Below are 18,521 nucleotides of genomic sequence, written 5' to 3'. Positions count from 1 at the left end.
ACAGCACTTCAGTTTAAAAATGTTTTTATTCTCTATTTATTTCTTCTTGTTTTAATTCCCTTTTATTCTGTGCAGTTATTGATTGAGTGAGTGACACAAATGTGCTGGCTTTTAAAATCTGTAGTTGTGCTGTGTACAATTATTTTAATTCTTTTAACTCTGATTCTATTAATGTTTACGTTAAGATGGATATTAAAATGAAATAAATTCATTATTTAAAGTGACATGTTGGTTTTTATTGTAATGTAATGTAATGTGCATTTTCCTTAATGTTTGCATCATGCTAGAAAACAAGACCCTACTTCAAATACAAAGTAGTGCAACTAGTGATCTTCTCATTTGTTGTACTCGAGAGCCCCCTAGAGGTGAAAGTAAGTATTAGAGGTCAGATGTTAAAGGGATAGTTACCCCAAAAATGGGTGAAAAACCTTACTTGCTCACGCTCAAATTGACAGTTAATGGCACCCACTGACTTCCATAGTAGGATATAGTTGACTTCCAAGCTATGACTTCCATAGTTTCCACTTTCCGTGGAAGTCAGTGGGTGTTGTCAACTGTGGTTGCCAACACTGTTCAAAATATCTTCTTTTGTGGTCAAGATAAGAATGAAACTCATACTGGTTTACTTGAGGGTGAGTAAATGATAACAAAATGTTAGTTTTTTGGGGGGTGAACTATCACTTTAAAAGCATTTTACTCCTAAACAATATGAATGCAGCTATTTTAAAATGTATAGGCTATAAGTTAGCTTTATGTATAATAAATATACATACATTTCTTTTTTAAGTTTAAATGCAAGAACTACAATATTTTACTGGCTGTCAATTCAGGGCAAGCTCTTGATTAAATGTTCTTGAGTCCAAATAGCGCTTCCTTCTGTTGGCTTTATAAATCTCAATCCTCTCTTCTTCCTCCGCAGGGTCGGCCAGCTCTCCCACCCATCTCAGACTCTCCTGGGACTGGCTCATGGATGTCTTTTTAGGTTTGTTGGGCCTGGCTGAGGATACCATTGCATTTTTGTGTCGTTGACTCCCTTTTTTGGACTTTTTTCTGGTCTTCTGTGAGCATGTATGATCTCCAGGACTGTTCTTCAGCTTTCTCATGGTCTCAGGTGTTGTTTTAGACTTTTGGCTCTGGTCCATAGGTAATTCATCTAGTGTTGTTTTCCAATGAAGTGTTAACTTAATCCTCTTGTGATAACTGTGAAGGTAACAATGTCCAGTGTTATTTTAAAATAATTTATATTTTATTATAGTTTTTAACTCTTACAACTTCATGAGACCTGTGATTTAGATCATTATGTTAAATTAGTGTAAAACTAGTGGCTATACACCGTCTTTCCTACCCACCTGTATCATTAGAATGCGAATGAGATGTTCTGACCTGACATGTAATGATCCAGTTATGTTTCTTGATAAATTGTTTTCTTTATAACTTTAGTCGTATATTTGGAGTGTCAGTTTGCCATCTTTTGTTTTTATTCAAATAGAGAGAACAACTACAACTGACTACGGGACGTCAAAAACGCCATTCCTTTCCGTGGCTCACTGTTTACGCTAAACATACGATACTTTATGGCAACCATCCAGTATTTCCTATTAGAAGTGTAAATGCATATGATTTTATAATGGTTTATTTTTCATTTAATATCATGTTCAAATGTGTAATTTTTAAATATCGTGACGTGGGAATTCGTGGGAACTGTTCTTCGCTTAGAGACTCAAACGTCTGTTTTTATTAGAAGCATTTGACACTGGTATCCAATCGGATACGTTTCTAGCGAAACGTATAAGTGGGTGGGGCTACATGGAGCAGTAGCCAATCGAATACATTTGTTGATGTTGACGGGGCGGGATGTTAATTTGGCATACTTCCTACCGCTTCCTACTAGTATGTCGTAACTAATCCAAACTACGCAATATAATGTAAAACATCTATGCCAAATATAAGAACTAATGGCGTGTTTATTTTATACCTGTTCCTGCAATATTGGTGTGAAGATTAAAATGAGCTGAAAATTACTTTATTTTCGTTTTCAGATGGATGCTTCTGGATCACAACAACTGCTCGACGACTGGGATGACATTAGCGACTCAGAATTTCTCAACATCGCTTGCGAGCAACAAAGCATCGGTAAAATATCGTGTAATTTTCACTGTCTATTTTCTTTGTTCATTTGTTTGTATAAATATCTGTGTTTCTTTCCACTGAAAGAAACATGAGATACAACTTGTATGTTGTTGTTAGGTTTTATACACGTAAACATTATTTTTTCTCTCTGTCTCTTTAGATCCCCAGCGTCCTCTCAGTAGAGAAACTGATTGTGAACACTCAGTGGACTTCAACCTTCCCAGGGTGCCCACTTCATCAGTGTACAAGTAAGTCTTTTGTGTGATGCTTAGAGAAAAAATGTTTCTAGATATTGTGTGCCGACATGCAACCCACGTCATTCTGCAACATGTTGTTTCTTTGCTGTTGTCACATAATAACATAATGCTCTTCTACTTTTCAGGCATAACAAAGAGGCTTTGGGGCAAGAAGCAGTAAAAACTGATGATGCGCAGGGTTTAAAGAGAAAGAGCCTCCATGAAAACAGCCTCAGCCCAATGCAACGCTTCCACAAGCGGCATCTGAGTGTGACTCTCCTGTGTGACCAGTCTTGGTGTGAGATGAAGACCGTCTACAGTCTTTTGAAGCCATATCTCAAAAGAAAAGACCTGCAACGGACTGAGGTGCAAATCGGAGCAAAAATACATTTATCAAGAGGTGATGTAATAAACTGCATTGGCTTTCAATACTTTGTGCAACATAATGTATCATGCATATTCAGTAATTCCATCCATGCCTTTCATCTCCAGAACTGGAGATACAGAACGTTGTCCCTATAGATATCCGGACTAGAGAGGATGCAGAAGCCATCAAACTTCTCAACATGTTACACATGATTTCACGGTTAGAAGCAGGTGTGTTGACAGTGTAGAAATAATTTGAGGTATTGTTTTGGTACTTAGATGAAGTATAAACATGTAATTCTCAAACATCCTATTTCAGGGGAGCGTGTGCGAGAGTTCCCTGTGTTTGGTGTGCAGGAAGGTGTTTTTTTCATGGGGGTCATTGATGAACTGATGTATAACCAGAAGGGGGAGCTAGTCCTAAATGAGCTTAAGACACGCAAACACAACTCCATGCCTATTTCTGCACAAGATAAAGTTAACTGCTTACAGGTGAGTTGGAGTTATTTATTACAGGTCATCATGATGCAGCAGTTAATGATTGCACTGTGCTTTTGTGCACAGCTGCCTTGTTTTCCCTGGACTTCCCTGTTTCCATATACATTTGGCCATATAGTGAGGGTCAATGATGTGACGCTTATCTATTCATTTATTTACAAAAAAACAACGACAATATTATAATGACCTGAATACAAATTGTTCTATTTTCTATAAAGAGCATGATATTTTTTGTTGTTGAAAATTATAAAGTAAAAAATGTCAGGGTGATACAACTGTCCTAATATCATAAGAATAATAAAAAATCCTCATGAAAGAATGAAATTCTAGTGATGAAATATTAAGTAGCTTGGTGTAATCTTTTATTATTATTTCTTAGTAGAAAAAAATCTTTAATTTTAATTTAATTATTTCTATCAGCTTTAATTTATTTTTATTTCAGTTTTAGTATGTCATTTTAGTACTTTATCTTAAATGTATTTATTTCAGTTTCTAATTTTCTCCGTTTCTAATTTTCATGTTATACTTTTTCATATTTTATTTTATTTAATTTCAGCCTAATTTCAATTACCAAAAATTATATTTAATAGTTTCAGTTTTATTTTCAGTTTACAACACTGATAAAAATATATCTTTTAACAAAACCGTTACAAATATTTGAACAAATTATGTCTGCTAAATCGAAGTCATGTGCAACCAGCAAAATCACGTGGTTTGACTCCCCAAAACTGAATTCATAATTGATGATTTTTATAGAAATATATTTTTTTTTACCATGAAAAATACATTAAAATTAGGAAAATGGCATAATTTTTTTCTCAAAATCATATGAAACCAACATGAATACAAAAAGTGCATTTCTAAGAACTTGGCACAGATTTTTCTTCCCTTATCTTTTCTTTATTATGCACACTCTAATGCACCATTGACCATATATATATATATATATTGGATCTTTGCATCTGTTTTTTAAACTGTCCATCTGTTATTTAGGTGGGCCTGTATAAATTGCTATTTGATGGACTGGTGAGAGGGGAAGTGAAGAAAGACCATATTTTAAATCACCTTAAACTGCGTCCAACTCAAGTGCTTGGAGCGGGAGTCCAGGCCCATGCTAAAAGCATTGGGGTTCAGGTGACTACCTTTGAGGAACTGGTTGATGCCCTACTAATAACTGTGTCATGTTCTGATCTTCCATGCATTGACCTGCTTCAGCTTGAATACTATCACCAAGGCTCTAGTGGACCCATTGGGACCAGAGTCGCTCCTTTCAATGAAGCTCAACTACAGGCAGAGCTTCAGGGTTATCTGGCCTACTGGACAGGCCAGAGGGAACCCAAAGGGGTGGACATAGAGGAGGCCTGGAAATGTACATCATGCCTGTATGAACAGACTTGTGATTGGAAAAAGAATAGATTTCAAGTATCTGACCAACAAGCAGCTCATGCTAGCTCTTGCTCATGATTTAGCATTTTACAGTTGATACAATATGTGGCGACTTTTGTCATATTTTAAGCTTTCAAGTTTTATACTTTTATAATTGTCGTATGCGTTCTATTTCAGTTTTTAAATAATGATGTGATGTGAATGTTATTGTGCAACTCTATAATGACTGTGTGAGTGATGCGTTGTGGATTCATAATGCAATATTTAATCCATAATGCAATTTTTGGATTAGAATGGCTTTAATGGAAGCAAGCTGAAAGCTTTCTTTGTGTACATTAATAATTTTAGCCCACTTAGATGTGCTTTTCAATGAACTTAAATGAACTTTTATGGCTTCAGTCAAGGGAGGCCAATATAATCAATATATAATACATTTAAAGTGAGCAAATTATATATATAGAACTTCTATTGTTCTGTAATTTTGTTTTAAAACAAAGATGTACATCATTAACCTTAGCCATTATGTATTACTAAGTTATTAATAGCTAAATAATAATTATTTGTGCATTCGTTAGTTAATCCCTAACTAAATAAATTATGATTTATATAATGTTTGTCACTTTCAAAACATCTCATAATGTTTCTATTTTATAATGGAATATGTGCCACTAGATGGTGCTATTTTACCATTAATAATTAGGTAAAAAAAACTTAAAAAAAAAAAAGGTTTAGAATGTTGAGTCATTTCTGTAAGATGATAATATGATAACTAAGACATTATCAGTTTGTATTTGACAGTTATTGCTAATATGAAATCAGTGATGCGGTGTGCCAAATATTGGAAATGCCATATTTTGATTAGCAGATCTCTCATAATGTCATAATGATACACTTGTGTTGATACAGAGATGCTTGTTTATTTGGGCACGAAATTTCATCAGCACTGTTTTTCTTCACATGTCGTCATTGAGCGCAGGCCTTGGAGCATGTCCTTGTTATCAATATGACACTGTCAGACTAGGAATGACACATCTGGCATTTAAAAGAGGCCACACACTTCGTCAGGGTGCTTTCCATGTGAACCTAAATCACACACCAACACACAAATACTTAAGTCAGTCTTTAAATTCAATGCACAAATGTTTGAGTTTGTTCCTAGGCTGTTGGTTAAGATCTGTGCCTTTGCATGGCGCATAAGTTTGGAGGCTCTGGAGGCTTGTTAATTTTAATAATTAATTGACTCTCTCTTTTCCCTATTGCTAAACTCATGATCAGCACACAACTGACTGAAATCTTAATAGAGAAGAATCTGCGCTCTGATTTGGTAGCAGTAATGATTTTACCCAGCATTGCACATGCTCATGGCATGCATCAAACAGCCAAGAGGCTAAGAGCAGCCGCTATTAGATTGTGTTGGTTGTGGTCTGTTCTAATCTAGTCAACAGGCTAAAAGAGCCATACCCTGTGCTGTGTTTGCTCATGTCTGCATTAAAGCATGCCATCTTCCTTAACACAGCGGCTATTGGAACCTGCAGTACCGTCTGGTCTGATGAAGTCACTCAGGCGCTAATGACCCCTCATTCAACGCTCTTAAAAGCACTCCCACTCACTCAGTCTCTAGTAAAGTGCTTCAGCACTTCACTTCAGCCTTTGTAAACTCCTGTCACCTGGCAGACAGAGGAGCCATCCTACACTAATGTGGCCCAATTGTTCATGCTCTGTTTGTCTTGATCACTGATTTGCACCAAACTCAATTCCTGCCTTCCCTGATCAATAGGACACCCAACATAGGGTCTCTGAATGATTGCATTAAGGCACAGACAAAAAGAAGTTAAAAGGCTCCATTCTTGATTTTCCTATCCTGTTAGAAAAGGGTTAAATGATGTGTAAAATTAAGTGCAAACACATGGGGTGATTGAATTAATATTCATGAGTGTGCAGTGCATGGGAACTAATGCAGGAATAAATTTGTCAGGACTTTGGAATCATTCGTTTTGCATTGTGATATCTTGCATTGATGAATGTCATCACATTGGTTACATAATTCCCTGTAGGCAAATGATTCCTCTACCATAAGGTGAATCTCACCTATATCACAGTTCAATATTGTCTAAAATGTAATATATTCTAAAAGAATAATTATATACCATTTAAAAGTTTGGGGTCGGTAAGATTTTTTTTAATGATGTCTCTTATGGGCACCGAGACTGCATTTATTTGATAAAAAATATAGTAAATTGTGTAATATTGTGAAAAATTATTGTAATTAAAAATAATTGTTTTATATTTTAACATGTACTTTATTCCTGTGATGGTAAAGCTGAATTTTCAGCATCATTACTCCAGTCTTCAGTGTCACATGACCCTTCAGAAATCATTCTAATATGCAGAATTGGTGCTCAAGTAATATTTCTTATTGAAAACAGTTGTGTTTAATATTTTTGTGAAAACGATGATGCATGTTTTTCAGGATTTCTTTTGCAAGTTATTGCACGCTTTCTGAGTAAATGTATTAATTTAAGTAAGTATGACCCAGACTTGTTATTAACTTGATAACTTATTCGCCTAAACAAATGCTTAAGGTTGTTTACTTGAGTGTATTCATGATACATCTTCTTAGAAGGAACTGGAAAAATAAAGAAACTAAAATAATGCATGATGAATAGACTACAAACTATGCAGAAAATCCATTAAAAGTGTAAGCCTGTGACGCAGATCTCATTACAGAGTGACAGCGGTCTGCTGCCGCAATAATGTAACCGAGCCAGAATTCAGCTCCACCCTGCTCAGTGTGGAGATCCCCACATGGTCAAATGATCCCGATCTGGAGAAATTGAAACCCACAGGCTTCTTTAAGCTAAAGCAAAACATGAGGATGTCTTTGGACCCAACCAGCAGCTGTCCACAACCCCAATCTCACTGTCATCATTAGTCAACTGACTAAAACACCTCTGTCTCAATGTCTGACTCTTTAATCCCAGAGATCAGCCATACACTGTGGTTCGACTGGAATCTGCTGCATGTGATTTAAGAATCTGAGCACAAGGGCCTAATAACACTGACGTCATCACTGTGATAATATAATGAAATATGAGTACTGCTGAGGGAGCTGGAGGAAGGGAGAAGAGGGTTGCGAGAAAAGCAAGTGTTACAGTATTTCAGTGCAGTTCTCAAACATAGACTCTTGTAAATGTCTTTTTTTCTCACTTTTAGTTGTTAAACTGTGTGTCCAGAGTTAATGTGATAAAAGTAGTGCAACTGGCTAAAAGTAACTTCAACAGTATCCTAAGAATGTGTTATTTTTTTTAGAAAAAAGTCTTGCATATTATATTTTGCTATCTAAAACAATGAATTTGATGAATTGCTGCTAAAATAAGTATGAAATGCCCAAATAACTCAATAAAAAAAGCCGGGTTCACACTTCACACTGTACTATTTTGGTCACGATTTGACCGTCTGAGACAAATGTTGACAATCCTAAAAGATTCCTCTGATTCTAGGCCAAAATCTGAAGTCTTTGGATCGCTAGTTTGACGTTCGCCAACAGCCGATTAATGTCTGTTGCAATCAAATTTTACTTCCGATGAAATTTTGGCAGTGTCAGAAGATTTGTGGCACAGTACTGCAGTGTGACTTCTCCTTTCACAACCATCAAATCAAAAACCAACAGGAGTGCCGAACCTGATGATGCAATTACGATTGATGTATTTTTGGATCATTATTGCAGTGATTATTATGTTTCTAGCATTTTATATGTTTAGCAACAGTTCTTCTAACTGATGGAGTGTATAGCTTTTCATTTCTTAAACAACCATGTTGGAAAACGTATCATGGCCAAATTCCAGATTTATCAGGCTCAAATTGTCACAGAGTGGTTGGGAGGGAGCATGAAGAATTTTCACATGAATTGGCAGCTCTGAGTCCAGACCTTATTTTCATTGAAAGTCTTTGGTGCTGGAGTAGACTATACAGAGTGCTTGACTCTTGCATTGTCAATACAAGATCTTGATAAAAAATTGATGCACCTCTTGATGGAACAAAATATTGTGATGGTTTTCCATCAAGAGGTGCATGCATTTTTGGTCAAGATGTTGTATTGGCAATTTGAGCCATCCTGGTATATGGCCGTGATCTGTCTTCCTAGATGGTTGTTTAAGAAATGAAAAGCTACACACTCATCAATTAGAGTTAAAAGAACTGTTGCCAAACATATAACATGCTAGAAACATAATAATCACTGCAAATGCAAAAATTATCCAATCATAGACTCTTAAGCATTTGCCTATTTGAATCCAAACAAAACCTTTTTTTGGGCGGACAGTGTATAAACTTGCAGTCAGAATTGTGGGATATAAACTCACAATTCTGAGGGGAAAAAAAGGTCACAATTAACTTTTTTATTTTTTTATTCAGTGGTGTAAAACAAGCTTCCCTCACCAAATGTGCGTGATTGATGACATAAAACACGACATGGTGTCACCAAAGGTTGCAAGCAACACACGATGAAGATGAAGATCAGGTATACCATCTTTAATAATCCACTCAGAAGGTAATACAAACAAGATGAGCAAAAGAAACCAACCGGTATGCGGAAACGTGACCGGACAATGGGTGATACAAACACAGCAACTTCAATAGCAAGGCAAATGAGGGTAATTAATGACACACAGCTGAACTGAAAACTAATCATATCTGTTACCATGACAACTAAAGAGTGGTGGGAAAACTGAACAAAGGAAGACAAACTAAAAGTCCATGATAATGAAACTAAGAATGAGTGTCTGTGACTTAACGCACCTCCCCAGAAGGCACGACCTCATGCCGTAACCAAAACAGAGACAAACAGGAGATGAGGGAGGGAGGGTGGTGGCTTTGGAGGACGAGGAGTAGGCGAAGGGCTGGTAATAACAGGCAGATAGAATGGCAGAGAACCCACGGAGGAGCAGATGGTGGGAGCATCCAAGGTGGTGACAGGATGAGTGGCCAGATTTGGCAGACCCAGAGTGCAGTTATGACGACAGCCCACGGTGGAGTCGATGGAGGTAGAAGCCAAGGTGTTGACATGGCAGACGACATCCGCGGGATGGCCGATGGAGACAGATGCGATGTTAGGGGATCCCAGGGTGCAGATGGAGAGCTGATGGGCCTGAGTGACACCGTTGGCTCTGAAGACCAAGGCGAGGTGTGACGACGAGCATTCGAGGTGTAACCGGAATATCCGAGGACCGAGGCTGAGCCGGTGCGACAGAGGACCCAGGTGTAGCCGGAGGGAGGGTGAAGCACACTGGAGCCAAAGGGGTGGAGAGCCGGAGCCCCTCGAATGGTTCATAAGTCCGCAGCGCAGACATGGTGATGGCTGACCAAGGTGAAAGCCGGAGGGACAAGGGAGCCTGGTGGAGCCGAAATGCCAAGGATCTCTGGTGGAGCCAAGGGTGGGAGGAGCCAAGGGTGGGAGGAGCCAAGGCGGCGCGGACAGGTCGACGGGGCCGAGGTGGAGCTAAGGGAACAGCTGCCGGAGGTAGAGCCGCAAGGCGTCGCGGTGGAAGACAAAGGACTGCAGGAAACCAACTGAGGCAGGGCTGAGGGACTGGCAGAGATCTGTAGTGGAGGTGGGAGAGGGAGGTTGGGTGGGATCAAAGATGATAATTCACTGTCTATACAGGGTGAAAATACAGTCATTATGCTGGGCTTAACCAGCGGTGATGAAGGCACAGATGATGGTAGTACATAAGATTCAGGGTGGGGAAGGGTGGGAAGTAGTACCTCCGAGTCCCAGTCTATTAAACAGTCCTCAGTCTCAAGCTCCACCAAGACTCCCACTGGTACGATGGTTGCCGGCTCACACCCCTGGTCAGACTCCCTTTGGGGCATCGGCTCCAGGGTGATGGTTGGCGTTGTCGTCACGGCTCACTCGCGGCGGGCAGATGCTGTCCGTCTGCGGGGGGCTCAGGCGTCGTCTCTGTGGTGCTGGGTGATGGTGGGATGAGGTCTGGGTCTGGCTGCGAGACTTCTGCAAGGTGTGGCTGAACGAGGCTGCTGTCATCCTCTGCTTCGCCCACTGTGAAAGGGGACCCATCTATCCATAGTGCGATAGTGATGTAACTCTCTAGGGTCCAGCAGGTGGCTCGATGGCAGGTGTTCAAAAACTTCAAAGACAGGAAACTGGTGAAAACAAACTAAAAGTCCATGATAATGAAACTAAGAGTGTCTGTGACACATGGCTTATACCGGGGAACATGTTTGTACAGTCGTAAAGGACTATTATAAATCGTACAGTGTGCTCCCATTTTAAGAAAAACTCTTTTTCACCCAGTTTCGCTCATGCACAGAGGGCTGTTGTGGTTTTGAATGCATTCAGGACATTTGATACCAGCCCCTTTGTTTTGCTGTACAGGACATCTTAATTCACTCTTTTACATTTTTGGCAGAGCACAAGGCCCATTATAGTGCATTAGTGCCTTCATGCAAACCCTGTTAAAACTACAGATCTGGTTGCATGCACATTTTGTCCTAATAGAGTAATTGCCCACTAGCAATCCTTTAGTGAAGACACAAATAACTCCAAGTGAAACAAAATAAAGTACACAGGATCCAGGGGCTGAGATAGGAGAGAATGTGAGTGCAGTTGTGTGTGTTTGTTTCAGCAAGGGAAGTACTGTAGGAGTGAGTGTTTGCATATTAGTGGCACAAGTGTGCTTTTGTGCATGAGGATGCAAGCTTGTGTACATGAGAGATTAATTGAGCTGTTCAGAAACGTGCTGGGTTAATGAAATGGCAGTTGACAGTGACTGTGCTGCACAGGAAGCCCTGTAACAGGGCTTTATCTCTGTCACACGGCACAGAAAGAAACAGCTTATTATGTAGGTCACAAGTCAATTTGATAACTTACTGTTCTAGGGAATAACATGCTTTTCTAAAGAACAGTCCGGACAGAACTGGAATAATAAAGGGGTCCTATTATGCTTTTTTTTCTTTAGTGTGTAATGTTGCTGTTCGAGCATGAAAAAGGTCTGCAAAGTTACTAAGCACAAAGTCCACTCCAAAGGGAGTTACAGTATTCTCCATATCAGTAAACACTGTTTCTGAACTCCCTGAAATGCCTCAATTGCCTCTTGAGTTTTCTTCTGGGAACATACATATCACAATATTCCTCATTTAAGTAATTCCTGCACAATACATACTCATAAAAAGGGGACGAGGCCTGGTTGAGTTGCTTTACATGCTGCATCCGAAATTGCATACTACCCTACTATATAGTAGGCAAAAAACAGTATGTGACAAAAGAAGTATGTCCGAATTCACAGTTTTCATTAAAAGAGTCAGCAAAAAGTACCCAGATGACCTACTTCTTCCGGCGAGTTTCTGAGGTGTGCATACGATGGACACTTTACTATCCCATGAGGCGACGGGAGAGGATTTGTAAATGGCAGTGAAGCAACATAACTGACGCTGGTAGGTCACATAATAATGACAACATGGCGAATGTAGTACGTCCAGATTACATTCATCCAACACACATTCATACTATATAGAACGTACTTGTTTAGTGGTTGTGAAGTAATTACTTATTCAAAATAAGTACCTACTCAAGAGAGTATGCAATTTTGGACGCAGCCAAAGTGTGTTGAAACTCGCGGTAACACAATGGTCCAGCCGACCAATCAGAGCACATTGCACCTTTCGGAAGGAGGGTCTTCATAGAGACCAGAACTAAACGGAGCGTTACTGACAGACTGAGAAGAGAGGTGCTGCAACAATGTAAGATATGTGAAAAATAACCCTAACCCTATTTTTCACATATTTAATATTGTTGAATCCTTAATATTCAACAATTTTATTGATCTGAGTGAGAACTGAGCTGGACGATGACATAATTTTTTGCTTTTTGCACAGTTTTTGATGATCTTTAAAAGTTTATGAACAGCCACTCTCATTTAAGATAGAAAAAGTTTATGTTCCTTATTATTGCATTTTTATATTTTAGACCGGTGACTTTTTCAGTAGTGGCAAGGGCAATTTGCTCTTAGGTCAAACACACACAACACACACATTTTGCTTATTCATGCAAGATGAGAAAATATGAATTCATTTGCTATTTTTAGCATGCTCATATAGTGAGTCTGCACACTTTGGCCTGGCAGAGAACATTTGGCGATTCAAGCTGAGAACAAATTGAGCAAATCATGTAGAAAAAAGCATATGAAATTAATGTAGTTGAACAAATAGAGCACATTAAAGATGTGTCCTCATAGGATTCATTCATTTAGACAGATCTGTTGCTTAGATTAAGCACTTTAAAGGATAGTTCAAATTTAAATTCTGTGAATTAAATTCTGTGAATCCCAAATTCATTATTCAGTGGAACACAAAAGATGTTTAGCAGAATGTTCACACTGCTCTTTAAATACAATGAAAGTCAATGGTGACCAGGAGTTGTCAAGCTCCATAATCACAAAAAACATCTTAATAATAGCCCAAATTACTTGCATGCTATATTCCAAGTCATATAAAGCCATATGATGGGTCTTGTAACTTCAACTGCAAACATGCCAAGTTTGAATATGCATATATTCACTGCATAAATTAAATTTGAATGTGAGCACTGTCAATAACAACTTTCTGCCCTGGTTTTAATAGGCCCAGACTAAAATGCATGTTTGAGCTGTTTTAACTGACATATCTTATGTCAATGCCATTGTTTTGTCTCAAGATGCACACCAGTAATGTTTTTTTTCCAAGATACATTTTTAAAAGCTACTTAAATTCCCTAACTGACCTATAAGGCCCAATCCTGGCTTAATCTAAACCATGTCTGTGAAACCAGTTCGTTTTCCTCACACAAAGCTATATCTTTTTTCCAGTAAAGATTTTTTCCAGTGAAGAAATAAAAACCTCTCCAGTCCCCCAAAATGCAGCTATTATTTCAGTTAAACAGTGTTTGTGTTTTAGACACCAGTGTTCCTCAGAACACTAATGTTTCTCAATGAAATACCTTGAACACAAGCATTGGGAGCTGTTGTCACATCGTTTGTTCATTCAACTTGCGTGTCAACAGACAGATGTGGTTTTATAGTGCATTAGGAGCCGCTTCCTTTCCATTATGACAGCATGAGTTACTGCCAGCAGCACTCATGCAATTACTGCCATGATCGAATGTACTGTCCTCTTGCCACATAGTGTCCCACTGAGTGGAACAAAACAAGCTATCGAGTTATCATCTGTCTAGCAGAAGGGTCCTGTAACACTAATTACACATAATGTTCTTTTCGGTTGTGATTAAAACTAAAAACATCACCGGCTTGTTTTTCTCTATATCACAATTAAAGTAGCATGTTTCTGTGACGACTCAGCCTTTGTCCGTCACTTTGTCCCAGCAGTGGGGGGTTTAGAGCTTGCTATTTGTTCCCAGAACAGGAATATACAGGAAAAGCAGATGGTGTTCTGTGCTAATGAGTCCTAACACATTTCACCTGTTAGTATCGGAGTGCTGATTGGTGGGACCGTGGGAGAAGGTATTAGCCGCCTGGTGAGAGTTCTTTAACACCTATGATGTCATACACATCCTATTTTAAATTTAGAGTACGCCATGCAAAGTTTCCTATAACATCTCTTACCGGAAGGCTCTGGGTTTATGTGCGAGCCATACAAAATGAAAGGGAGAGTCTTACCATCTCAGTCTGAGATGAGCAGATTGCAAGGACAAAGGGAATTGTGTCAGGGAGGTTAGAGTTACAGTGAGAGCGCGATGTACTGTACTGACAATCTTAAGAACGACCTACTACACATAAGGCAGTGGAGTTAAAGAGTGGCGTGTACACAGGGGACGTGTTCACGGGGATATTTTTAGAAATCCTCCTCACCGTCAGATGAGGGGAGAGAAGCTTTCAAGTGACGTTGATTTCTCTGTTTAAAAGGCCAGGGAGATGGACGTAGAGATTCGTTTTCTAGGAGGCCCCATTGCCCTTTAGCATGAGTTCAGTAGTTTCCTTCTTAAGACGGGAAAGCAGAATGTTAAACTGAGGTTGAAAAGCGTTTGATTTTTTTTTAGTAAAGGTTGACATGATTCATATTGTGTTTGAATAATCTGTTGAAATTATTAAATGCAACACACTATATACATTCAGAAGTTTGGGGTTGGTTGGACTTTAAAGAAGTCTTTTAGTCTTTAAGTCTTTCACCAAGGCTGCATTTGAATAAAAATACAGTAAAAATGATAAAATTATGAAATATTATTACAATTTAAAATAATCTTTTTATTTTAATATAGTTTTCAAATTGAATTATTCCAGTTTTCAGTGTCAATATATCCTTCAGAAATCATTCTTAAATGCTAAAACGGTGTTTAAGAAACATTTCTTATTATTAATATCACAGTTGAAATTTTTTTGTTGAAACCATGATCATTTTTTGCGGGCATCTTTGTTGAATAGAAAAGGCAAAAGAACAGTCTTTATTTGAAAAACAATAACCATGTATTACTGTCACTCTCTTTTGGTCAATTTAATGCATCCTTGCTGAATAAAAGTATTAATTTCTTCTTCTTTTTTATTCTTACTGACCCCAGACCTTTGAACAGTTGTGTATATTTAAGCAATATCTCATCTTAGACACAATGTTGCTAGTTACATTATTTTTGCTCCACCAACAAAAATTCCACACAAAGCAACAACACTTTTAATCGCCACACGTCTCTGAGAAGCACACAACAGTGGAATATATATTTCCTCATGCGAGAATCAGTGTTTTTAAAAGAACAAATGATTCACTTTTAAAGGCTCATTGCGTTCCTAAATGAATCAGTATTTTAAATGAACAGTTTGAATAGCCTAAGTGATTCAGTGACTCACTCATAAATGTCAAAAATCTCTGCCATTACATTTGATATTAAGATTTGTTTTATGTATTGTATGTTGAATATAAGTGTATTTTTCACTTGTTTATACTAAAAACAGTAATTAAAATGAAGTGAAAAAAAATGCCAGTGCAGTAAAACAACATTCACTTGTCACACTTGATCATGTTTGCCTGATGTGTGAGTGTTGGGGTAGAAGAGCAAGGGAAAGCCTTATCATCATGTGTGTCCTGTGGGACTGTGTTTCTCTTGGCTTGTCACCAGATAGGGCAGCATGTGACTCTTTAGGGACAGACTGTCTCAGTTACACGGGAAAGTCAAATACAGCACGAAAAGCACAAAAAGTCAAATCCCACAGAAAGTATTTTGAAAACAAACTAATCACTTCATGACAGCATAGTATAAATGCATTGAAGAAGAAATGATGTGAAAGGCAAATGTGACTCAGTTCGAAATCGACCGCGAGAGCCATTTCATTCCCTTCATTTGTGCGTCACTGAGTCAGGAGTTGTTGAGTTGAGAGTGCGCTGTGGACATATACGTGAGTGCATGACTGCACCAAGAAATAATTTAGGAAAAGCACTCAGTTGGGGAGCAGACAGCTGACATGTTCACTGGCACGTTCAGATGAGTGAGATAAACTAATGGGAAGTTTTTTTCTGTTTGTGGTTATGATTTGATCTCGCTCATTGTGTTGTGAAAAAAATGGGGAGAGGATGTGTTATTCATTCTGTCACCCTGACTGCAGCACTGGATACTGAATCATCCCTTTAAGCCAATGCTTTTATGCTTTCTTTCTTTTTTTTCTTTTTTTGTTGCTTTCATTTGCTGAAGTTTCAGTGCCTGTGATATTTTCACCACTGTAATAGAGAGAGAGACTGTGAACAGGGAGTTTTTTCTTTTTTTTTTTGCTGAGAACAGCTGACCCAAAGGACTTGATAATGCAATTCAGCTCACATCAAGGTTTTTGATCCTGCATATGCATTTGCAAAATGTAACAAATGACTGTCCAAGCTTCTCCTTTCCATACAACATAAATGCATGGTTATTTATAAAGTATTAAAAAGATTTATGCACTGGGTTCCAAGTCTTTTGAAGTCATATGATAGCTTTGTGTGAGTAAAAAGACCAAAATTCAAATTTTTGTATTTACTAAATGGACTACAAAAGTTGTATGGACTACATCAATGGCAAACCAACACCAATGACCGCAAAACACAATTGATTAGTATGTGTCTTGTGATTAAACACCATGATGTCACACATACAGCATTGACACCTCATTTGATTTGAGAACTACAGTGGAGGGGACGGCTTTAATTTCAGCCTGTTTCGCAAAAATGTCATTTGAATTAAGACTTGGAATATAATGCATGGGTCGTGTGGGTCACTTTCATATTTTATATTTTTATATTTTATATTTGTCATTTTGGAGCTTGGCATTATTACTTTGTTTGATTTAATTTTACTTTTGACTCCACTAGATTCCAGAAAAAAATATTATTTTGAATATTTTCATATTTTATAGTTTCAAATTAATAGAAATAAAAAAAATACATTATAAAAAATACATACATACATACATACATACATACACATATATATATATATATATATATATATATATATATATATATATATATATATATATATATATAAAACTAGATGATATACAGTGCAATGCATAAGTTAATACACCCATGCTAAAGTTGACTAAAAAGAGGAATAAAAAATCATATTTTGGAAATTGAACTTAATGCCTTAATTAAAAAAATTAGGAAAAATCCAACCTTTTAGGACACCAATTTTCTTTGTGAATGAATAATGTATCGTAAATAAATAAATGTTCTTCCTTAAAATACATGGTGCATAAGTGTGTACACCCCTATGTTAAATTCCCATAGAGGCAGGCAGATTTTTATTTTTAAGTATTTTTTTTTAATTAATTTTTAGGATACTATGCATCCTGATAAAGTTCCCTTGGCCTTTGGAATTAAAATAGCCCCACATCATCACATAGCCTTCACCATACCTAGAGATTGGCATGGTTTTATTTCAGTTAGCCTAAAAGCTAGTTTGATTTGCATTGAGAGATGATCTTATGGAAAGTACTCCATGCCAATCTCTAGGTATGGTGAAGGCTATGTGATGATGTGGGGCTATTTTAATTCCAAAGGCCAAGGGAACTTTATCAGGATGCATAGTATCCTAAAAATTAATTAAAAAAAAATACTTAAAAATAAAAATCTGCCTGCCTCTATGGGAATTTAACATAGGGGTGTACACACTTATGCACCATGTATTTTAAGGAAGAACATTTATTTATTTACGATACATTATTCATTCACAAAGAAAATTGGTGTCCTAAAGGGTTGGATTTTTCCTAATTTTTTAAATTAAGGCATTAAGTTCAATTTCCAAAATATGATTTTTTATTCCTCTTTTTAGTCAACTTTAGCATGGGTGTATTAACTTATGCATTGCACTGTATATTACTATTAAAATGCTTTACAATTACAAATAAAATTAAAAATAATTTTATAGCATTTTTATAGTAATTCTAGTTGTACTTTAAATATATACACATAAATTATTGTTTTTTTCATTTTTAAAAAGGTACATTTTTAAATTCTGCCTATATGTTACAGAGAAGAAATAATTAAAATATTGGGTCAAATATTTCTTAAACACTATTTCCACTTTGACCTTCCACTACAGACCTAATGTAACCAGATCGACTCTGATAAATTCAGAAGAAGCATGGAGGTCATGAAGAATGAACCTTGTTTAAAGAGGAGAGTTTCCACAAGCCAGCTGGATGGCAGTATTTATTTGAGATTATGAGGTTATGGACACAGACGCACACACAATCAGTCACAGCTCATTTCAGCTCCCTTTATCAGTCTGCACACATTTTGTAACTGATTTTGAAGCGCAGACTGATTTGTTCTAGTTTCCACAGAGAAATAGATCTCTTGGCACAACCGAATTTGTGAGATTTTTTACTAACCCCTTAGTTTCCAAAACACACTCTGAGGCAGTGAAAAGAGAAG

General features: G+C 37.5%; 2 protein-coding genes across 3 annotated transcripts in view; both read left to right on the top strand.

Moving 5' to 3' along the window:
- Positions 1–224, top strand: part of rflnb (refilin B) — a 3,978-nt gene extending 3,754 nt beyond the window's left edge. The window contains exon 3 of the mRNA XM_084125745.1: positions 1–224. This exon is cut by the window's left edge and continues 1,249 nt beyond it. The gene's annotated coding sequence lies outside the window, so the exon portion shown is untranslated.
- Positions 225–1,833: 1,609 nt separating this feature from the next.
- Positions 1,834–7,137, top strand: exo5 (exonuclease 5). Of its 2 annotated transcripts, none has more exons than XM_084125743.1 (7): positions 1,834–1,890; positions 2,040–2,133; positions 2,291–2,378; positions 2,513–2,766; positions 2,859–2,963; positions 3,052–3,224; positions 4,224–7,137. In XM_084125743.1, exons 1-7 carry the CDS (start codon positions 1,855–1,857, stop codon positions 4,692–4,694), a joined length of 1,221 nt encoding a protein of 406 aa, XP_083981869.1. In that variant the 5' UTR covers positions 1,834–1,854; the 3' UTR covers positions 4,695–7,137. The 2 variants fall into 2 exon arrangements, with proteins under 2 accessions (XP_083981869.1, XP_083981870.1); XM_084125744.1 differs by having other exon boundaries at positions 1,838–1,925.
- Positions 7,138–18,521: the final 11,384 nt, after the last annotated feature.

This window comes from Abramis brama, assembly GCF_963993115.1.
Source record: "Abramis brama genome assembly, chromosome: 10".
NCBI lineage: Eukaryota > Metazoa > Chordata > Actinopteri > Cypriniformes > Leuciscidae > Abramis > Abramis brama.
Note: the sequence above shows the minus strand (reverse complement) of the source record. Positions and strands in the feature narration are given on the sequence as shown.